Raw genomic sequence first — 24,722 nt, 5'->3', positions numbered from 1 at the left:
AGGCTGACAGTGTCTGTGGTCCCCTATGACACAAACACATTCACTTACACTCTCTCACACACATCCAATGCCTCTCGTACACACATATACAAAACGCGCAAGGAGTCCCTAGACTACAGGTCTTGAAACGCCTATGAATTATTGTGCTGAAGAACTCGTAGCATTACTTTACACATTTTAAGTGAAGACTCATGGGAGATATGTGCTTACTCACATAACAGACACAGGTCCCTTGAAACAGACACTTGTTCTAGCTGCCACACAAATTGTCCCGTGTGATGTATTCTGCATTACACTGCAGTCTGAAATAAAACCAGAGGGCTTTACATACACCAATACCAATTAATTCATTGCATGTTCTTTTGTACTTTGTAGATGAGCTGAGAAGTGTGTTTTTTTTATAGAAAATAAAATTCAATTTCTGTTCACTACTGTCTTTTTTGGGGGAAAGACTTGATCTATAAACCACCAAGAGTAGACTCTATGTTGTTAATTTATAGGAAAAAGTAATAGGAAAAAAGGGAAAGTACACAGTTTTGTAATCTCTCTCTCTCTCTCTCTCTCTCTCTCTCTCTCTCGCTCTCTCTCTCTCTCTCTCTCTCTCTCAAACGTTGGACTATCACTTTTGGTAGAAAAATAAAATAAAAAAATCTAATTCCATTGCTTTCTGAACCGAATATGACAGAAGGGGCTCTTAAATAACCAAGAATACGTGTTTCATATTTGAATAGGCTATAACCCACTGGTGAACTGTATTTATTTGATAATGTCATGAACCTAAACTATACCCTTTACCAAATAGTGTTTTGCTGTAACGTTGTATAATCAATAGCCTGTTGTAAACAAGCTACTATAATGGTCCAACCGTTTGATGTTACTGTAACTGTGTTGTTCATACAGTAAGAGTCAGCTGTTTAAGTAGTGGAGGGCAACTTTTATAGGAATTTCACATTAGCGGAGGTAACCATGATGAGGCTTGACTAACAGTTGTAAAATGCACAGAATGACCAAGCTGCTAATTTCTTTAACTCAAATGGACTTTCCTTTGCACCCAGCAGGTAACTACATTTATCTTTATGTGGTCAATGATGAAATTTCATCATGCAAAAAAGAAACAAATGTAACGTTGAGCACAGTAGACCCAATTAATAGCCTCCGGAAGTGCAAGTTGATTTTGGCCAACTCTCAAGAAAAACTAGTGACATTTGGACCACAGTATAAATTAATAATGTGTAACATATTGTATTGCATGTTGTTGTGTGTACACTGTTGTTTTCTCTGTGCTCATCAAACCATGCTGGCTGCGGAGAAGGGGGGGGGGAGAGAGGGGAAGTAGTGTGATGGATGGATATGGGGGGGGGGGCAAATTAGCATGCTTTCATGCATTCTACACCTCAGTGGAGCACCACAGGGCTTGTTGATGCCTCTAAGTGCTATGCAGTATTAAGCAGACAATCTCTAAGGAAGCCTGGTGGTATAGTACGTGTGTGTGTGTGTGTGTGTGTGTGTGTGTGTGTGTGTGTGTGTGTGTGTGTGAGAGTATGTCGACTGACCGCTTACTGTGTACAGCTAAGCCCTAAATAACCTATTTGGAGAACAGAAAGAGGGAAGGGAAGTGGAGAGCCAAACATTGTCAAAAGAGTGCGGCATTAAAATGCGTGCTGTGACATGTTCCACTCCTCAGAGAGGAAAGGCATGGAGAAAAAAAAGGCACAGAGATTTGAAGGCAGAGAGAGTTCTCGGTCCATGCCATCTGTTCTCTCAATAGTGTATACTGAGAGAGAAAGGCATGCAGGGCACACATGTTGATCAAGTCACCTTTTGCTAAGGGGAGCAGTGTCATCTCTCCTGCAGCTATCACAGCAGCCAGCAATGCAGCACGTCACTATGACCAACCTGAACCGCTTAACTCTCTGCCCAGCTCTCTCATTCTACCTTTTCCTACTCACACGCTTGCACAGCTAACTTAACTCGGTTTCCTCATTTTACCTCACCTCAATCCCCATCTCCTCAATCACTCTTGTCGTTTCATGTCTCTCCACCTTTTGATCATTAGTCATTCCCTCTCAGTGCTCTGTTCAGTCGTACACAGATCACTCCTGCCTCCATTCGTCCTTCCACTGTATGAGCCTCATTCATTCTGTGCCTCTCTCCTTCACTCTACCCTCAATAACGCCATCAGTCTTTTTCGTCTACTGAACCAACCATCCATCTGTATCTTTGACAGTAATCCCCCTTACTTTTTCCAAATAGTACCTTCAGGTTTCAAAAGTCATATTAATGCTATGTAGAATAAACTGAAAGAAAGAAAAAGCTGACAACCTTATAATTGAACCATACTATTGACAAATACTGATCTATTGGGTTCTTATGGCAGTCTTAAGTTTCAGAATGCAAGTTTAAACCTGCTACTCTCATCCACCACTGTATGTTACATTTTATTTTTCTCTGGCAAACAACGCAGTAGCCTTCATGTTTGTTTCCTTCAACTGGCTTCAATCGAGCAGAATGCTTGTTATCATCAATCCAGCTCCCAGAAATTTGCACTTTCCCAAAGTGGCGGCAAGCTTTTATCTTTCTTGGGTTAGCCAACTACCTTGTGAGCCAACAAACAACATTTTTAGTAACTTTCTCCCATAAAATCTGCAGTACTGCATCAAGTGCAACCCAAATTTTCTGTCTGGAAGAAAGGGAAAGCAGCACGTTTGTAGTTCTACGCAGACAGCTTTACATCCCTGAATATCCTTAAAACTTAACTGCCAATAACACTGTGTAATTTTAGATTTTTATTAAAATGGAATTTGTTGGAATGTATGGAATTTATTACTGGTATTATTTGCAATGCTGTTGGGGTCTGTTGCTCTTGCAGTGTTATACTGCTATATTCTTTGAGGCTAGAAACAAAGAAACCAGTGAAAAGGTAAAGCTTAAGAGCAAAAATCAACATGAAATTTTTAAAGCAAAAACATCTCTGGGTTCTTCAAAAACTTTGCAGAACAGACTTAAAAAACATTCTTGAAGAGATCTTTAGAAGTCTTTGGCGAACCACTCCATTCACCCAAACAGACAGGAGTTGCTGCTGATGCCATGTGCATGCACAATAAGTCCTGAAAGGTTCGCTCTGCTCGCTGCACATCTACAGTTCAACAGTTCTAGCAGACAAAGCACTTCTAAGTACAATGCATACAAAAGACAGAGAAAAAACATGTGACTCGCATTAGTTATAGGTAATGTATGTCTCAGGTCCTGTAGCTTGTTATGGATGGTGTAATTTAATCTCAGTTGAAATAGCACAGCTCCAAGTGCTCCTTCTGACTACTTTCTGCCATCACTGCACATCAAGGTTGTACTGTGCCTACGCTGATATTTCATATTCTTGCCCCAATGAAACAGGAACAGGCAGAATTGGGGTTAGGCAGGGATGGTTCGGTCTCTGAAAGTGGTCAAAAACAAGCAGAGAAATGATTAAAGAATCCAATGTGGGTTTAGAATTTTGGGTGACGTCTGACTCCAATTTTCAGGCCCAGTCAAGCTCTAAGGCCCCTCTGAAATGGTACAACTTCAAAGCCCACTCACTCAGATCAATACTTAAAGTAGTAACTCCATTCACACAATGACAAATTACTCATCTGCTTTCACTCTCTCTTTCTTTTACTGTTAGTCCTTGGTGCCCTGCTACCCTCACCCTGCTTTGCCAGTGTCAGTTTCACCCTGCAGTTAATCTGCTGGGTGGAGTGATGAGCGCTTGGGAAACCAATGAGAGGAAGATGAAGGAGATGAAGGAAGAGGGGAATGAGAGGAGGGGGAAGGGGATGAGGCGTGAGCGATGGCCATGCATTATTGAGCATACAGAGTGGGGTTTTTAGGGGATAAATGTGAAAGCATGTTTAGGGACAACCTTTTCCCTTCTGCTTCCCCTGCCTCCTCCCTTCCTTGCCCTCCCTCCAACTTTCCCTTCCCCACGAGGTTGGCCACATCTCTTATTCAGTTGGGAGGTTAAAAATTCAAAGCAAAGAGGAAGAAGGCGCGGAGAGGAAAGAGAGTACCTGAAAATGGTCAAAATTAAGGAATATATTTAGGGAGTTTTCTCAAGTGCTAATCTAGAGAGCTCCCTGCTTTGATTAGGCGTGTGTGTGGTGAGGGGTGGGTGGTGGTTGTGGTAGGAGAGTATGAGGACGGGGGAGGTAGATGAATAGGGAGAGAGAGAGAGAGAGAGAGGAAGAGAGAGCAGGAGAGAGTGTAGACGCACACTTTCATGCAGTGCAGTGTAGTGTAGCACGGTGAAAAATTAAGGTGCCTGCAGGGCGAAGCAGAACCCACGTCTCACAGAACACGACACATGCAGATACTGAGTAATGGAGCAAGGGCTTCAGCATGCACACACACACACACACACACACACACAAACAAACAGGCACCTAGGAGCACTGACATAGCAGCAAAATGACCAAGTAGCATTTACACACACACACACACACACACACACACACACACAGCATTATTGTAGTCAGATTAACTATGCATGCACGTCTAAGTTCTTTTGCCTACCATCCATGACAGATAAAACACATGTATTTCCACACACACACACACACACACACACACACACACACACACACACACACAAATTAAGGTCAGAAAGTGGAGCATGGCTTGGTCCACCAAGCCTTGTAAATACCATCGGTGTCGGACTTAAATGCCACTGGGTTATACATAATATACACAGCCTCCACAGCTAGAGGCCAGGGGGCCACGGTACACCAGTGGCAATAAAAGCTGGGCAGGTTACAAAACAGAGCTCATATACACCCTAGCCAAGCACAAAGTGAGTGTGCACACCCATGGAAATAAACAAGATAATGTGTTTGTTAAAAAAGTTGGTACAAGTGTGTGCAAAGTTTGGGTGAAATTGATAGTTTTAATATGTGTGATTGTGAGAGAACCCCGAAGACATGGTCTGAGCCATCAGCATAATGGGAAAGATAGTCTAATACCACCCTAATAACTCACTAGCTAGCTAACGCCGCATCAGTAGCAGCTCAAGGCTACTGTTAAACAATTCGACTGAGATAGGGGCTTTGGACTTTAAAGGACACTTTCAAATGCCTCTGTTGCTGCCATCTATCTTGCCTTTTCTCATTTTACAGCTTGCTTTATCTTCACCCCCCACCAGTCTTCCGTCATTTTTCTAGTGCCATCCCTCGTTCATTGTCTCTTTTCATAAGAACCCCTTTATCAGGCAGAGATAAGAGGAGAGAGATGAGGAAATCAGGAGACAGAAGAGGAAGAGAAAAAGGAGGAAGGGAGATGGGGGTTAATGCTCCTATCTTGTCAACTCCATCTTTGAAGTTGTTGCTCTTTACCGCTCCATTTTTTTATGTATGTTATCAGCGACATCAAAGTGGGCTAAGTCTCCTGTGTGTGTGTGTGCGTGCGTGCGTGCGTGTGTGTGTTCGTGCATGCACCACTGCCCTCAGGGATAGGTAGCTAATATTACAAAAAATAAACAGAGAGGGAGTAGCTAAGGCGGGGAATCGCAGCCATCCACAGTCAATCTGCACTTTTAGCTGCAACGCACTTTGACTCTTTCTTCTCCTCTCTTTATCTCTCCCCTTTCTCATGATTAACATACTTTCTAATCATAGATGCAGCCTCAGTATCACTTCCCTTGATCCTCAATCCAACAATAGGAAAATGAATGTACCTCTACCTTCACGAACACTTTGACACCTCAGAGACGCAGGCGCGCTCACACACACACGCGCACGCGCACGCACACACACACACACACACACACACACACACACACGAAATACAGGAGGGGGAGGAAAAAGCTGCTGTTACCAAGAGGAGCAAAACAGGACGGAAGAGTGGGTGGAAGGAGTGTAGGTGTGCATACATATATCCCTTCATCCCCACATCCTTCCATCTCTGTTCATGTTTTTTTCCCTCTTGGCCTGGGTGAAAAGAGACCGAATCACGAACACTGGGGATACTTTGCATCTGTAACAAGCTTTTGAGTTTATCAGCCAAACCCTCAATTAAAGACATACACTCGCAAAGATTACAAACCTACTCACAAGCGCGTGCACACGCATGCACACACGCACACACACACACACACAGAGGTTATCTCAGTCCCTGCACAGCTGTCATATCACTGGGAACATTTAAATGGTAATGGTTTTGGGATGAGACATTGGAACGTTGGCTGACCGACTGGCTGGCTGGTTGGGAGAGGAGCCGAGTGAAGCGAAGAAAGCCTATTCCGTTTAAAAACAGGATAATCTCTAGGAAAGAGAAAAGGCAGCAAGGAGATTAGGCACACACAGCGGTAATGCTCCGGCATGAGTACACTTAGCTCATTTGCATGTAAAACAGAGGAGAGAGATATAACGAGGGAGGGATAGAGCGAGGGATGGAATGAAGGAGAATGAGTGGAACAAAAGCATGTGTGAGTGTGTTTGAGCACGCTTCCATGTGTATGCTTCTGCTTGTGCATGTGAGTGAGCTGTTGCATTTGGCAGTGAGAGCCAATGTGAGCACACACAGATGTGTTTGAACCTGATAAGGCCTGATGAATGAGCGGCGTTTTGCGCCTGTTCCTCAACCATAAAGAGATGGTGAATGAGGGAACGCTTGCTATTGCCGCGCTGAGAAAACACACCGAGGCTTAGAGAGCGAGCAGAGCCAACCTAATGCACCACTACTGTTGAGGGCTTAAGAGGTATAGTTAGGATTTGAACTTAAGCAATGGTACAAATAAACATACACACAACACAACCTATAAACATCAAATCTTTCATTTACAGGTTATACCTGCATATTGAAAAGCTAGTCTATATGTTGGCTATAGGTGCTGTTTCCATTGTCTTTCACAGACGAGAGGTCATTCGTTGTTTGCAAAAAGGTGAGGTGGAGAGAAAATAGGAATTACATATACAAGTGGAGAAATGGCTACATCCAGAAATGGCATGAATAAGATAGAATAGAAGGTTAAGAATAGTGTAATATTTTCCCCAGCTCTTTCTACAGCATTAGTGACCCTTGCATTAACCTGCTTCTCTTTCTGCAGCCCAAGCCTGAACACTGCATGATTTATTAACAAGGCCTGCTTCTGTGCACTACACGAGTACAAACACATACACAGACATATACACACACTCACACAGAGAACTTAAAACTAATACACACAGGCTTTTCAAAGCCAATACTAATTTAGCACAATCGCACAAACACTCTTACAGCTTAATAAAGTGTGCCCATTGCCCATTCCTCATTTAGTGCTTTATTAGTAAATATTTTAAACAGTCTCAGGAGAGTGCAGCTCTCAGTCTACACATCCCACAAACTGTTATCTAAAACTCTCCCTAATTATACACAATCATGCACACAAATGTATGCACAAATACACACACAACTCACAAATGTTTCTTGGCTGTGATCTAGAGGGGATCCAACAGTGAAAAACAAACATCTTCTAGAAGTGGGTTGTGTGGGGATTATTAAACGATGGGATGGGGATGGAAGAGGATTAGATGGAGGGAGGCAAGAAAGGAGACTACTGAAGTAAAAAGCAGGGTCTTCCCCTTTCTCACCTGTGATCACTTTCAACTAAAACTTGCAAGTAATTCATCAGGCGTTTCAAATGCGGAGCAGCGACTGCGCGACCATCAGGTATAGAATCAGAAGAGACACTCAACTGCATAAGTTTTTCATGTGATTTGTTGTCTACAAGCTGTGCCTTATGAATGACCAAAGGGCAAATCTACAGCATAATTATATCACACAGCTGACATTTTTTTAACAACTCTGCAATCAATCTGCTGTAATGTAAAAATGAAAACACGCGTTGGCTTAAGTTATTTTATTAGCATGGACATTTTCCTTTGGCTGACAATGACCTTGAGCCAGTGTACTGTAACAAAAACAAGTCACCAAATGTTGTGAACTCTGTTAAGCAGAAGATGTGATAACCTAATCAACAACACTGTACCATAACCCTTCATGCCTCCTGGTCTTTTATTGCTAATATATGACACATCTCATTCCTTTAACTGATTAGGCTTCAACCTGGGAGAAGCCTCAGGCAAGCATGAGCACATACAGCACTTTCTAGCTGATTGGTGGCTCATTAAAGGTGAAAAGTGAATGGAACAGACCTAAGAGGAAACTCAGCAACACAAACACACGTCCATGCACTGCACACATACCTACAGAGAAGGAAATTGATTTCTTCAGAACACAGGGAGATCAAACGGCTTATTATAATTGGTTTGTAAATGTGGTTGAGCTCACCACCCACTCTCTCTCGAGCACATACACCAGCATACAGGCACCCTTGCAGTGACAAACACGCATTCATTTGCAATAAACTTCGTCTGTATTTTTTAGAAAGCGAATGTGATGCGAAAGGGTGCTGTTGCATGTGTAGATGTGTTATGCAGCGATATACAGTGGATGGCATCACAAAGTGACTCCTTGGGGTGGGGGGGATCTCCACCAGAAAAGAAAAATGAGGTCGCCGTACTACAACAGACCACGGAAACACAGCAAAAGAGACTGAGACACAGATGAGGGAACGGTGTAAACGCTGGAGAATTGGGATATGAAAATGATCCTCACATTATGAGGATTAATAATCATATATGCTCCTGGCCCTTCTGTCTCCTTTTCGCTCCCAAATCAAATTAATCACCAACATTCCCCCTAGCCCAGCCTCTCCCTCTGCTCTCTTCTTTTTTTTCACCCACCCCACCCCCACCCCTCGCTCTCTCATTCTTTTGCTAATTGGGCTATCTGAGGTGCCGACTTCAAAGGGCACCTGCTATCAAACACAGTCTGAAAAAGTGAGAAAAGGAGAGTTCAGGATTTCTATACCCATATTAGATGAACAGTGCATCAATTCTAGCCTTGACACTGTCCTGCACTCTCCAAGAAATTACCACATAAAAAGGACCTGTGTTAAGATTCTGTTTACCCTTATTACTTCTATTGTTATTATTATTAAAAGAAATAGGGACACAAATAAATACTAAAATAGAAGAAAACACACACAAGAATTGAGAACCAGTAGCTTAAAGGAGAATGTGGGAATAAGCTTGCCATCTGAAACCTTATACACTACACTAACAGATTTACAGCCACACATACTTGCTCATCTAAACAACTTGGGTATTTATTTACAATTGCAGATAGTCACATCGGGTCTCTGATTTTAAGCCCTTACACTCGCAAAGCACAACAATGGGAGAAATAATGGCAGTCTTTTCCACACGCCTGCAGAAAGAAGATGGCAATATACTAGCATGGTTTCTCCACTACAAATATTGCAGTGGAATTTGGCTAGTTACGTCATAATAAATTCTTCTTAATACCAAGCTGTATCATCGTCATCAAACTGTACAAATGTACAGTGTAACAAGTCTGAGAGAATATGCCCAAACAGGTCCCAGAGGTTGTTCACTGTCTGAAAACGTTTGACAGTTTGCATCTTCAATAAGCCAAACCGAAATCCATTTATGGATTATGTAATGCATACTTCTCATTTCCAATGTTGACAGCTTCATTTTGTATTTCCATCCTGGTGAATAAGATGGTGCGCAGCACAGTACTACTAACGATGGCCTTGGTTGCAATGGTTGATCGCAAGGCAAGTTCAGTAGTTTGAGTAAGGTGAAGCTTTTTTGACATGCTATTCTCTTGCCTGACCTCAGAACCACTGTTGAAAACATGTAGCCAAGTAGGCTCAATACTGAAATATAATTTTATCAGGCTGAAGGAGGTTGGTGAGTCTAAGTTAAAAGCATCTAAATTAGATCAGATGTATTACTACATAAAAAAACAACCTAACACCACATAAGTTAGGAAACATGCTCTATGATAAATTTGCAGTAGATGCTAATAGATTCAGTACACATATGTAAACAAACAGACTGTATTAAACAAACCGCTGATAATTGATGCTCAGTTTATGATAACAGCTTCAGTGGCTTATGGGGATGTCTCTTGTAAGTAGGATTTCACACGATCTGCTCTTGTTAAAGCGAAATCCACCTTAACATAAAAGTCATATCAATTCAACTATTAAAAACAATAAAGGTTTTAATTATCATCTCTGCAGTTTGTCCAGGATTGTTCCAGAATGTGTTTAGTTAAATTATGGTACGCTCAGCACTCAGCAGCTAGAGAAAGACAGAAGCATGACAGATACTGTAACTTGCCTTAGCTAAACTAGTGAACTTGACCCTGTTTTCAATGAGAGAGAGAAAAAAAGAGAGAGAGAGAGAGAGAGAGAGAGAGAGAGAGAGAGAGAGAGAGAGAGAGATACATAACTAGGTATATACAGATAATAATAATAATAATATATATAACAACATATATTTACGCTTGCGCGTGTGTGTGTGTGTGTGTGTGTGTGTGTGTGTGTGTGTGTGTGTGTGTGTCAAAGTGTGGAATTGTGTCTATGAGAGCCATGTGCAGCCAGAGGGCGTGTCTCCCACCATCAGCTCTCTGCTCTTCCACCAAGGCTCAGAGGGCAACACCCCTGACCCTGCCCTGAGCACACTACCCCCCCACATGTCTCTTTTCTGAGGTGCGTGCAACCCCAGCAGCGCTGCTGGGCAGCTGATGGAGAGGAGGAAGAAAGGTCAGGAATGGTCAGCGGTGACTCTCTGTGGTGTCTGTGTGTTTGCTGGGTAACAAGTAATGGGAGGCGCAGAGGAGGAGGAACAGGAGGATGAGAAAGAGTGAAGCCGGACTTCCAGAGGTGAGGGATTAGGAGAAGGATAGGGAGGTCAGGAGGAATGTATTACGCTTTGAGCGGTGTGTTTAAGCAAGAGAAGGAAGGACAAGGGGTGAAGAGTCAATCTGCATAACCAGGGCTTGTTGCTTATTGGGCATGTATGCATGCGCTGCCACAGACACACAAACATGTATACACAACACGGACACAGTGTGGGTTAAACCACACACTCACAAAAACATAAGATGCTTACACAACAGCTCAATAAAATACCAGTTCTGTTTTGAAGAATGTGTTATTCCTAGGGCTGAACGATTAATTGCATTTGCGATGATATCGCGATATGTTAAAACGCAATTTCCTAATCGCAAAGGCTGCGATTTGGTCACATGACTCGCGAGAGCTAATCAGTCTGCACTCCGCAGAAAAAGCACAACTTAGCACGCTAATGCTACGCCGTACCTTGAGCTGATTTCTGTCATTCAAACAACTCTGAGTTGTAGTTTAAAACTTTTACAGTCATTTTAATAAAATGAAGGGTTTTATTCGGGCTCGAGTCCATACATGCAGTTAATGGATACAGACACGCAGAACTGAAGGCTCGGTTGGCAACGATTAGCTCTGATTAGCGGTTAGCTCCGGTTAGCGGTTAGCTCCGTTATAAAGATATGAGTGGAGGAGCTGCCACTGAGAGGGGTAACAACCAGACTCTGATAAATGACGTTCGGGGAGCTTTCACAGCAGCGGGGCCGCGGTGTTTCAACGGTTTTATTAGTACTGTTAATCCCACGGCAAGAACACCAGCAACATGCTAACGTAACGATAGCCTCTCTGAGCAAGTGCAATGTTCGGTGTCATGCACACGGCACGCAACTTCACGAGGGGGAGGGGCTGGAGGCAGCTCCTCTCTGTGCACTGTAAAAAAATACACTGTTGTGTATATATATATATATATATATATATATATATATATATTTATTTGTTTACTTATTTAACTGTCTAGTGTGTAATTGTGTGTTGTTCATACTATAAAATGATTTATTGTTTGTCTTTGTTGAATAATACAGAAGACAAAGAGCTTAAAAAAATAATCGAATATCGAATCGCAATCGCAATATTTGGGAAAAAAATCGCAATTAGATTATTTTCAAAAATTGTTCAGCCCTACTAACTACCAAACTTCAACAGATTCAAGAAGCACAGGAAAATCAACAACACTAAACACACAGGACCTGGTCCCTCACACACACACACACACACACACACACACACACACACACACACACTCACAGTGCATCCAGACAGACGTACAGACCGGTGTGGGGCTGGCTATGAAAAGGCCACAGTGTCTTTATAGTCAGCTCTCAGAAAAGGTTATTAGACATCAACCGGAACAGGCGTCTGCCTCAGCCAATAAAAAGTGGATGCGTGGGTGCACGGGCCAGGGGGGGTGGAGGGGTCAAATCAAGGAGTGACAGGCAGACGTAAGGACTTGCCATACAGGTGAATGCAGATGGGGCAGCTGCCAACACTGACATTTAACTGACAGCAACAGCTAGCATCAGCCATGTGTGCGTGCGCACATCTGTTTATGTATATGACATGAGCCAGAGTCAGTGTGTGTATGTGTACTAAGATTGAATCTGAAGGTCACATAGAATCATATACACCCCACACACACACACACACACACACACACACACACACACTGTCTGTCTGTGATTTCCTGGTGTCCTGGTTATATGAATATGGAGGAGTTGGAGCAGAAGGCTCAGTGACACTAGGACAAGGTGATAGGAGTGGACAGGTGCGCGTGTGTGAATGTACGTCTGTGTGTCAGCGCTTTGTGCCAGGACAGCAGGTGGCTAGTCAAAGGACATCAGTGACCTTCTCCTTATCCCTCCCTCTACACTCCTCTCTTTGTCCATCTCTCCCTCTGTCCCCAAGTCCCAAATCTCACCATCTCACCCAGGGTCTGCACAACAAGTCACAGGTACTTTTAGAAGATGAACACATACACAAACACAGGTGTGGGTGGTTTATTCATGAACTTGTGTGAGATGTTGTTTTGACACAGTGTTGCTGAATAATGTAAATGTGCAGTGTGTCCTCCAAGCACAGGAAGAGAAGGGTGAAAAAACTGGAGAGGAGGTGTGAAAAAAAGAACTAAATGGAAGTATGTGCGTGATATTCTTACCTTTAGTGGCTGATGGAAGCAGAGCAGGAGGATTGGAATAGACAGAGGGGAGGGATGTGGGAGAGGTGAGAAACAGAGAAAGACATTGCTCATTACTGTGAAACACAACATGATAATACCAGCAGTAGTAAAAGCACACAAGCCACACTCACTCTTTGTCTGTGAGGAGAAGGCCAAGGTGAGTTTGGCAAAGAGCTCATTGTTTTCAAATTTCCCCTCTTTCGCCTTGGTCCAGAAACTCTTCTCAGAGAGGTCCTCAGGTCCGATCTAAGAGAGAGATGTGTACAGAGAAAAAGGGAGACAGAGGGAGATACAATGAAGAAGAGAGATATATTGTATCCGTTAGATAACCATATCATCAAATTGACTCAATTTTCCCAAAATGGTCATCTGTGCACCTGGCAAACAATGAGATGAGCAGATAAAGAAGTTGGCAGAACAAAAGAAACAGCCATAAAAGGAAGAGGCAGGGTTATGATAGTAGAGGGTGTAGAGAAGGGTGAAGGAAGGAAGGCAGAAAGAAGAAAGAAAGAGGAGGAAACAGGTAGTTATCTTCTCTAATCTTTGCACACTGTCTCTACCACAAAGCATCTTGAGCATCAGAACCTCACACACAGAAATGCAAAGAAATACAGAGGGTTCTGCTTTTTTTCCTCCCCTTATTCTTTCTTTCTTCACCCTTACTCGGGTGCTCTCTCTGTATCTGTCTTGTTGTTGCGCTCTCTCTCTCTCTTTATTCTGGTCACAATTCACAATTAACTTTGTATGTTTTTCCTTCACTTTCTGAGTGTTCTCATTAAAAGAAAAGAGAAATAGAGGAAGTGAGAGAGCGAGAAAAAAAGCAGTGGTAGTAAATTTACAGATATCAGTCCTTTCATTATGGACAAAGCCTCAGGGATGGGGGCGTAGGACAGAGAAGACAGAGAGTAGGGAAAGGAAATGTGATATGGGGATGAGCTGAAGGAGCAAGAAAGAAAAGCAAGAGAGCGCGCAAAAAGGAGAATGAGACCAAGCCAAAAAAAAAAAAAAAAAAAAAAAAAAGCTAATTTAAATTACAAAAGAATACTGTCCTTTCTAGCAGCAATTTAATTATCTTTCAGTGGCGCAGTTAAAAGAAGAAGGCTTATTAAAAAGCAATTTCTGTGAAATCCGCGTCAAACACTCTCACCAGCCAGAGAGAGAGAGAGAGAGAGAGAGAGAGAGAGAAAGAAAGAAAGAAAGAAAGAGAGAGAGAGAGAGAAAGAAAGAAAGAAAGAAAGAAAGAAAGAAAGAGAGAAAGAAAGAAAGAAAGAGAGAGAGAGAGAGAGAGAGAGAGAGAGAGAGAGAGAGAGAGAGAGAGAGAGAGAAGCTAAATGCTGATGAAGTCTGCTGAAGCCATTAAACAGTAGCTTTAGGCTAAAGAAAGACAGAGGGCCGGTTTGATGTTTTAACCATCACAGATGAGAGGGTGGAGGAGAACATGATGCACATAGTCATGAGATAATGTGTACATGCAAGTCACTTTTGGTCACAGTCTCCACCTCACATTTCTCTCACACCATTGCACACACTAAAGAACAACCTGAGCTATTTCAAACTGCATTGTAAAACGTAGTACAGTAAAATACATACAAACCTCATTAGATTTATTAATTACATTAAAATGATTTACAATAAAATCCCTCCTTGTTTTTACATTAGCATATGCATATAATAAGGAGCTAAGAAGGAGCTGGAATACAGCATGTTATATTAGCTGACCACCAACTCATCAACACTGGCATACTTTTGGGCATCAAGACAGATTATCACAATAACAAGCAATCGCAACTTTATCTAAAAGTTGACATTTCTAGAGATGCCATCTAAAAAAACATCTGTTGCAGGAGGTATCCAACAAAAATGACTTAATATTATATGGGAATTAAAACATTCAAGCTTAATATTCAAGCCAGGTATCTCCATAGGTGTAATCTATGAAGGGTTAGTTAAATCATATGATGAATCAAAGAATGTAGGGCAATAAGAAGCAAGAAAATTGCACATTTCTTTTATCAATAATATTTTACATCACCAGATAAATAACTAACTGACAATTTTTCTATCACTTTTTGAAAATTGATAATATATTGAACCATCTATCTTAGGACTGACCTTGCTCCAATTGGCTCTCTTCAGCTGGACCTCAGGCTTGTACTCCTTCTTAGGCTGGAGCCCATAAGGCAGTGAGGGTGGTGCAGCAGGACCCCAGCCCCCCATGCCAAATGGTGGAGGTGGAGGCATGCCTGGGCCTGGTGGTGGAGGGGGCATACCAGGAAACCCAGGTGGTGGTGGAGGTGGAGGTCCCATCCCAGGGAAGGGTGGAGGGGGTGGCGGCCCTGGCATGCCAGGTAGAGGCGGGGGTGGTGGAGGTCCAGGCATGCCAGGGAGAGGCGGGGGTGGTGGAGGTCCTGGCATGCCTGGTAAAGGTGGTGGGGGAGGAATACCGGCATGACCCGGTAAAGGAGGAGGGGCTGGGGCAACAGGCATGCCTACATGGCCTGGTAAGGGAGGGGGCGGAGGTGGAGGGGGCATACCTGCATTCTGGCCAGGGAGAGGAGGGGCAGGTGGTGGAAGAGAGAAACCAGGTGTTGGCACGGGAACAGTAACTGTGACTACTTTGGTCTTGGCCTCTTCCAGATCTTTAGACAGCTTTTCAATCTGCAGGGAAGTAAGGATACAGTATGTTAACATAAATATTGATTAAAATACTACTTGACATACTACTGTAAATCTTGACAACATAAACAGTAATTTATCACATAAGCATGACTTGACTGTATATTGTTTGTTGTTTATTTCTTACATTTGTATAGCATTGGCAATTTCCACCATTTCCAATGAATAGCCATGCCAACAGAGTGATTAGATTTGAGGAAGAAAAAAAAGCAGAACAAAAGAGGGGAAAGAGCGACATAGAAAAGGATTAAAGCCTGGGCAGGATTGAGTTTTGGGAGAGAATGGAGGACAAGGCTCAGTGAGAAAAACATAAGAGAGGGGAATTAAGTCCACAGAGGAATTTGAAAGAAAAAGTTTTAAAGAGGAGAACAAACTTCTATATTAGAAGCGAGGGTGAAATCAATTTTTAATTTCAACAGTGAAATACTAATCTCAATATTTACATCAGTGAGGCGACAATTCTTGAGAAAACTGTCCCAAGTCATTAAAGTCAGCCAGCTAATACTGGCCTATGAGAGGACTGGGCTTTAAATGAGAATATACTTCATGCGATTTAAAGAATTAAAGTATAGAGAAGTTTATTTACTGTAATGTGTTCTTAGGTGTGTAAAGTGTAAACAGTGTGCATGTCAAAGAGTGTCTGTATGCAGCGTAACAAATTGTTTGTGTCGTATCCTTAGACTTTGAAAAGAAGACAGTAACAGACATCAAGGGCCTTAGAGGCAAGCTTTCTTAGTGAGGCAGCAGATGAAGAGTTGGGCACGGCATCACATGGAGGGACAGTGAGAGATCTCTACATGTGAAGAAATCTTCGATGGGCAGCGCCTCAAACACAGAGAAAGTGAGCCATCTTAGTATGAGAAGCTTGTCTGATGCCTGGCTGGTGATGCTGTTGATGCGTTGGACAACTGTGTGTGCATATGCGTGTGTTTGGGCTTTCGCATGGCGAGACGATGACTCTGCTGGCATCAGCCACTTTGGATGAAGCTCATTTTGGAAGCTCGGTAGTTCTCTTACTGACAGACGCACACAAACAAACACACAGAGGAACATCTTCATGTGGTTATGAGCACACATGCACCGAGGCAGATTGTTCTGGGTCACTTGGTGTGTTTGTGAGTTTGGGTGTCACTGTGAGGCAGAGTCCAGCTGGTGTGGCAGCAGGACACTGACAGCTAAACAATCCTCATCTTTGCCTCCCTACTGTATGAGTGTGTACACACACACACACAGTGTGTATCTTGGCCTTAGAAATTCAGTTTCTCATCTCCATCATTTCCCTTTCTTCTTCTTCTTTCTTCTCCCTTTATTCACTCTTTAGACTCCCATTCCCCCACTTTCCACGTTTTTACTCAGTTTCTTAATCTCTAAAGGATTTGGCTTCTACTCATGATATTCTTTTAGTTTTTTTCCTCTTTTCATGCCATGCTAGCAGTTGGCTAAATCATTTAAGGCCAGGGGCTTCTGTGTTTGTGTGGGTGTGCATAGATGTTGGACAACTTTTTTGGTGCTTAGACTTCTGCAATGTTGGATTTCTCTAAGCTTCAAAATATTTGACTTCTTGCCGCTTTAGCAGAAGTTTCTGTTTTGTGCGTTTCCGGGACATTTAACAAGACTCAATGACCTAACTTAATCTTTATTGAATCTGTCCTAATGTTCTGGTTCTTTTATATTGGTAATGGCATCAAGCAATGATGGAAGTACTGCATCAAGTCTGTTTGAGCTGGTCAACTTCAACCACCAAGATTTCTGGAAGTGTCATACTTGGTTCAAATCACTTTTATTTCAGTGAATTCAGGCGTTTAAGATTAATTCACACATCAAAAACATATTGAGTTTTCACATTTAGCTCCTCGACTCAATACTCCACAGTAAAAAAAAAAAAACAACAACACGTATTATTACATTTTGAGATATTTGAAATGAAAAAAGGTATTGAGCCCCACATAGACAGGTGGGTGGTTGGGTGGGTGTATGAGTTTGTGTGTACCTGCTGTTGCAGAGTGCTTAGCTGTTGTTGTAGTTCCTGGTTCTGCTTCTCTCTCTCTAGCTTAGCAGTGGCCAGCTGTTCCTTGTCTTGGCTCAAATCCTGCAGCTTCTGCTCATAGTCACCCTCCAGTTTCTTCAGCTCCACCTGCAACTCGTGACGTGCTGTCAACTCTGCATCCAGCTAACACACATGTAAAGGGTCATAGATAGAGAGACAGATACAGCTGCAGTATTGTAAAAGTGCTAGGTAGACTTTGTTGGTGACTTTACAAATTGTGTGTAGCGGTCAACTTCAAGAAGCATTATCTTGATGGCAGTAAACGATGTTTTCTCAGACTTCCATTAGGCACTAAAAAGGTCCCACTGGCACTAGGACTGCACAGACACTGTGCCATTGTTGTGGAAATGGTGTTCCTGATATGTTTGTGTAATGAATATTCAGCTAATCATGTGAAAGTACCGCCAGTGACCCCCACATCTACCTGGAAAACAAATCTCTCCCTCTGGATATGAGACTCAGTCGGCAAAACAAAACGTTAATTTCTGAGTATCATAATCATATAATTAAAAAAATGAAATGAATAATATTAATGTCCTTATTTAATTAAATTAATTCAATTACTATATGAATATCTTAAAATATTCTCAAGCATTTTTCTTGAACAAAGAATGGATAAAGTGTTGCTGCAATTAAGAAGGGGCACTACCACAGGATTTAACGTTGAACGAGAAGTCTTCAAAGGCCAAATCATTTTATAAACAATTTCATTTAAAAGGATGATTGAAGAACAGTAAAAAAAAAAAAAAATTAAATACACCAAATAAATATCAAACCTGAAGCTACAAAAACACCAGGATTCTCCAATGAAATACGTGAGAAAAGTGTGTTTGCATGCACAAGCTTTTAGCCTCCCACTTTATTTTTTTTATTTTTTTTTTTTTTTTAAAGATAATTTTAATTTTGGGCATTTTAGGCCTTTATTTTCATAGGACAGATGAAGACATGAAAGGGGAGAGAGAGGGGGAATGACATGCAGCAAAGGGCCACAGGTCGGAGTCGAACCCGCGGCGTCGAGGAGTAAACCTCTATCTACTATCTAGCTACCCAGGCACCCGCCTCCCTCTTGAAGCTGCATCAGTTTCTGTATTTCAAAGACCTTTAGAAGCCATTTCCTGCAGTCTAATGCTTTTTGTTTCATTGTACAATTTACACTGCAAATTAGCGACAATTATTGAGTTAGGATGCTTCAGTGCACTTGCATGAGCTCACTTCTCACTTCCATTTTAAAATTTTGTCACTTTCGTAGAGTTTCAAGGATTTTTTTTTCTTTTAGAACACTTGACAACAGGATAAGTGTATTTAAATAGATGCCTACACGAACACACAGACACACATGGCTGTTTAATTTGCAGACAGCAGATCTGTTACTCTCGCTGTCAGCATCCCGACAGCCTCATCCCTAATTCCTGCCAAAGAGACTGCCAGCAATTACCCCATCATAGACAACTAGCACTATGGTGTATGTGTGTGTGTGTGTTAACGAAAATGAATCCAAGTGTGCCCATGTAATGTGTGCTTGTGTGGATGTGCGTGTGGTCAATGGATATGATCCCATGTGGGAGTGTGTCTTTATGTCTGCGTGAATGAAGGCTAGTTTCAGCTCCCTCTATGCAATTATCCTGTCACTGGGACAGAAATATCAGGGCACCAGCACACCGCAATCAAGGCATTTACCACCTTGTGTGAATGTGTGTGTGTGTGTGTTGCGTGTGTTATTTTTGCAGCCTGTAAGAGTATTTGTCTGTCAGACACGTGTATGCTCATTCTCTTAGTCACCCGCTGTCCCTCCCTTTTTCTCATTTGTCATCCCATGTCAGACAAACACTTGACGCATAGAATTTCATTACAATCCCAATGTGTGTGTGTGTGTGTGTGTGTGTGTGTGTGTGTGTGTGTGTGTGTGTGTGTGTGTATTTCTTTAAACGAATCACAATTGTCTCTCTCATGACACAGCGACGGTGGCTCTGCAAAATAGTTTTTGGAAGGAACTTGTTTTGGTGAAACATTTGCAACCCGCAAAAGAAAACGTCACATACAATATTAAATGAAGTTTCACACAATACAGTAATGTGAGCCATTTAAATGAACTGGATACATGGTTAAAAGTAATTTGCTCTTACCAGTGTATCGTCGTGTGTACTTCGTCCACAGCAATCCCCATTAATCGGTCCCAATATGTCCCAATTAGATAGTAAACGCCATAAACAAATTCCTTGTAAATCTTTACAATCATTCCTCTAAAGAGCCAAGCAGGCCTGCCTTATTGCACAGTCCAAATTCTCTTCAAAAGTTGCCATATTCAGCGTGTGGCTTGCTAGCTCGAAGTTTGTTGTTGTTTCCGGTATTGCAGGGGTTTTGAGAACAGCAACACACAGGGCCAGATGTACGTACATACATTTTGAATATAGCATTAAGAGCCATGGCCAACCCGCAGAAAGCGCACGCTGTGATACTTCAGCTTACGTCGTATTTACCAAACCTGCAGCTCATCGGGTAATCAGCGCCTTTCTCCGCCCACTATACCGTAAACTGCGCTGTAGCAAAGCATTAAGTACTTGTGCTATGATACAGCTGAGTGCAGACTGCGATATTCCCACTGCTGATGCTATGACTGTTTGAAATGATCCTGATGCCAATATTTGTAATGTATCGAGGAGTTTAACAACTGCTGGAATGGAATGTGAACGCTGAGTCGGAGATTCTATGTCATCTTTGATTTCTTCCAGTAACTGTAATATTGCATGGCTGCTTAATCTGTAATGCTTAATGATTTCGTGTTCACTCAACTGAAAAAGTGTGATGCTTGTGGCAAAAATCTTTTCAGCTAATCTCCTTGGCCTATGGCTTCGTCTTGCTCGGATTACTGCTGCCATTTCACCAGGAGGCATATGCAAGGAAACCTGCTTGCGGTTGGTTTACACCTGCTTTTAAGAGGTGGAGAATTTTCACCACAAAATAGAGGTGCGCTGTCACGGGAGGTTTTTGTATATACCGTGGAATACATAATTAGGCGCACTTTACGCTTTCCCTCCCATCTCTTTATGGGAAACTCCCACTTTCCCCTTGACCCTCCCGTGAATGCATATGTATGACACGGAAAAGCGCAATTTGCCATTTTCAGTTCCCGCGACAGGCAGTCTGCGCTTTTACCTCAGTGCAGCCTGTTTGTATATACCTTGCCATGCTTTTATGTGCACGTTGCGAAACAAATACACCTGAAGTGGGCGCAAAAGCGTTAGTACATCTGGCCCACAGAGAGCGGAAGGTGAGAGGCAAAACCTGACATCTGGAAGGCTTTATCCTGGAAATGTACTTCAGTTGATCCAGACTAAAATTATTGTAATAGCTTGTGTGTTTCTGGGATGATATGTAAATACAGTATGTCTGTGTCTATGGCATGCTGTTGTTATGTGTGTGTGTGTGTGTGTGTGTGTGTGTGTGTGTGTATTAATGATTTTCAATGTAAATTATATTGTGCGTTTTTCACCTTCTTTTCCAGCTCAGCTGCCTTGGCCTCACTAGTTTCCACCTTGGTCTGGTCGACCATGTTGTCTGTGGACAAACAGAGAGGACAGAAGAAAGGAAACGAGAAAGAGGAAAAAAGGTGGTGGATAAGATAAGGGTTTCAGACAACGCACCTGCACACGTCTGGGAGCGAAGACATCGCACCCTTCCGTCTGACACATGCTGTGCGCCCACATACATTTACAGTACAAACAGATGAATACACACAGAGCAAGCATCCTATCTGTCTCCCTATTTTCCCTTATCACACTACTCAAAGTCAAGATCCATGAGAAGATTGTGCTGGCATCTCATTACAACAGGATGCCATATGTTGCATGCTGCTTCTACACATCATTACCTTTTAAGCCTCCAATACATTCACCTTTGTCTGACTGTGTGTATGTGTGAGAGATGGGAGCACCCTAATTTCCCTCGATGGGAAAGACATCTCACACCAATATCAAATTATTTTTTTGAAAATAGAAAGACCATGTAACAGTCTGGAAGTAATCCATTATCAGAGGTTTTGTTGGCAAAGGACAAGGTGAGAGAACACAGGCTGACCAACAGGGTTATTTTCCAGAATAATTGCAGGGCCTACAGGTGGTTCAGTGCCCAAGGGCTTACCGAGCATGTGCAGTAAAAGAACTAATTAGCTTGAAGATGAATGCCACAAAGTCACTGGATCAAAGACAGCTAATCATGATGCCCAGAAGAGGGATCAAACAGATAGATAGCAGAAATAAAGAGCTGTGAAAAGCTAAAATAAAAAATGAAGAAATTGCATAAACTTATAAAAAGTGAATTATACAGATTGTGAAGAGACAAAGTGTGAGTCTTCATCAGTTACATGAAAATATGGCTAGTGGAAAAAGGAGTGGAAACTATGCAAGATGCCTTATATCTAGATAAGCTGGTAAGCAAGGCAGAGCAAAATGAGAAATCTATTTTGTGAAAGAGAAGATTTTCCCGGATGAAGGAACTTGACAATAATATGCCAACCCACGTACATTTTCAGAGTGTGCTTTTGTGTACGAGTTTACATGGTTATTGGATGTGTAATGGAGGGGAGGGGGGGGGGGACTTCTGTCATGGTGGCTAGGCTAAATGGGAAATGGGACAAACTTCGAATAGAGAGCACTAAGGGAGCCAGAATGTAGGGGGAAAAACTGTGCTGAATTTCAGAGTTCAAAGAAAAACACTAAATAATGCATGCAGGGCAGAATTGGGCTGCTTTCCACCGATAATAACTCTGGCAGCCTTAAAGGAGGCCAGCCAGCCTGTGTGTGTCAGGACGCATTTAGAAGCAGTGCAATTAGAGCCTCCTGCGGTGAGCAACGGAGAACTGCCATAAAGGAGTTTTGAACTCTTGAGACATGGCCTGCACCTCCATTATGCTCTGCTTTGGTTTACTATAGTCAGCAGGTGTTTCCTCGTCAACATTTAGTGCTGTCACTCACGTCCACAATACCACATGCACATATATCAGTATGCACCACTTTTCACCAAAATTCAGCATTTCATGCGTGTATATAATAGAGTGACAGGAAATGACATGGATCAGTGGCCATCATAATACTTTCTGTGTTACCCTGTAGGATTATGTGTTTGCTCATGGGCACTTAGACAATAGGTTCACAATTTGTCAAGTCTGTCTTAAAACTATAGTCAGGTGCCCATATATGAGTCAAAACAGTTTTAGCTTGCTGTAATAATTCCTCTTTTTCATACTGGCCAATAAAAGATCTTTTTTTTTTTATGTGCTTCCAATTTTTTAAAAATCTACTCATCCTCGTTCTGTGAAAAAGTGTATTCCAAAGTTTATCTAAAGCCAATATGAGGCTTACACCAGTCTGAGTTTATTAAGTGAGTATCCTTCAAAGTCTTTTTAGAATTCCCTTTCTCTGTTTCCCCCCGGACACTGTTTTCTTGCAGAGCTGCAGTGGAGGCATAGTAACACAAAGAGGGAACTTTGTACTGAAAAAGACTTGATATGATTAACTTAGACTGTTGAAGCCTCATATTAGCTTCAGATAAACTTTGGGATGTATTTTTGCACAGAACGAGGACTGTAGTATTAGTTCCTCATCACTCCCATTGGAAACGCATTAGGAAAGGATCTTGGCTGGTTTGAAAAAAAGAGTAATGATTACAGCAAGCAAAACCAATTTCAATGTTCATTTGGGCACCTGACAATTATTTTAAGATAGACTTGAAAATTGAAAAATTGTGAACCTATGCTTTAAACAGAGGTGATGCTTGCAGACACACATACCTGGCCACTGCCGACTTTTATTATATTAATACATTCACCACCAGTGCCTGAGAGTTACCATCTCACCAATCTATCATTGTGTGTCAAGAATCATTGGACGAGGACAAATAAATCTCACCTACTATATTGTGACATCAGACTCTGGGGTGGCTTAGTTTGAGATAAAGCTTTTGTCCTCTTGATAAAGTGCATTTTATACCACCAACCTATGACTGTAAAACCTGTCGCACAATTCAGCCCACACTAACACACACTCCCTCTCTGGGTCCACCCTGTGGTGTTTCTGGGCCACTACACATTTGTCAACCATGGCATATACATTGCATTATTGTATAATGACCAAATTATGGTTAAATTACATAAAGCAGGTATAATAACCTTGACAGCACAAAAGCAATTGTGTCAGTGATTGGAGTGGGGTAGGCTAAAAGTGAAATATGGTTGAAAGTTTCAACTCACAGCACTATGCCACAATGTTGGATTTTTCTGGTCTATGTGAATTTTGTGTTGATGTGGTCCTTAATGCCTGTGAAAAAGCATGCATATAGCTCTACATTTTAAGGGTGTTGGTTGATGGGCAAGATGGCCCCATGTACTCTTAGGGAGAGAAAAGGAAAGACTTGATCATATGTGTGCTCTGGTCTAACAACTCACCTATCAAGCCTTCAATGTTGAGGCTGAGTTTACGGCACTTGAAGTCAGGGTCCGCTCCATTCCTGTGAAGCACGATCTGAGCGATACACTCGTCTATTAACTTGTAGTACTGAGGCCTGCAAGAGGAAGGGAGTGACAGATTTACAGATAGATGGATTGGGAGACAGAGAGAAAGAAGTGTAGAAAGACAGGGGGAAGATAAGATGTGAAGGATGGAAGGAGGGTAACAAAGACAAAAGAGAGTTAATATGCTGGGGAAAGACGAGACTGTCTCACTCTCTACAACATACTGTGCATGTTGTCTCCACAATGATGTGTATGTATGTGTTGTACAATACCAGAGGAGTCCGCATTAATAAGAAATTTGGCACATTATGTGAACAGAGGATGGGACTGACAAAGATCAAGTTGGTTCATTTGTTCCGACAAATGTGTGAACACTGAACACACATGCTTCGTCACTTCGTCTTTGTCTGCAACTGAGATTGGCTGTCTGTGTAAGCATGACAGTTTGAGTTTCTTGTCACAAAGATTGATTGTGTGCAACTGCATTCATGAGAGTGTGTTGGTGTATGTCCAGCGCTTTTGTGTGCGTGTC

General features: G+C 42.2%; 1 protein-coding gene across 2 annotated transcripts in view; it reads right to left on the bottom strand.

The window, feature by feature from the left end:
• Positions 1-24,722, bottom strand: part of LOC116052434 (protein diaphanous homolog 1) — a 102,254-nt gene that overhangs the window by 40,475 nt on the left and 37,057 nt on the right. For both annotated transcript variants that reach the window (XM_036002670.1, XM_036002669.1), the window contains 6 exons: positions 24,125-24,240; positions 21,176-21,240; positions 17,629-17,808; positions 15,075-15,620; positions 13,094-13,208; positions 12,942-12,950 (listed from right to left, as the gene is read on the bottom strand). In XM_036002670.1, coding sequence (XP_035858563.1) covers positions 12,942-12,950; positions 13,094-13,208; positions 15,075-15,620; positions 17,629-17,808; positions 21,176-21,240; positions 24,125-24,240 — 1,031 coding nt within the window. The remainder of the gene's footprint in view (positions 1-12,941; positions 12,951-13,093; positions 13,209-15,074; positions 15,621-17,628; positions 17,809-21,175; positions 21,241-24,124; positions 24,241-24,722) is intronic.

The sequence above is a fragment of the Sander lucioperca genome, chromosome 1 (genome assembly GCF_008315115.2).
Source record: "Sander lucioperca isolate FBNREF2018 chromosome 1, SLUC_FBN_1.2, whole genome shotgun sequence".
Classification (NCBI taxonomy): Eukaryota; Metazoa; Chordata; class Actinopteri; order Perciformes; family Percidae; genus Sander; species Sander lucioperca.
This window is presented reverse-complemented; position numbering and strand designations above follow the sequence as displayed.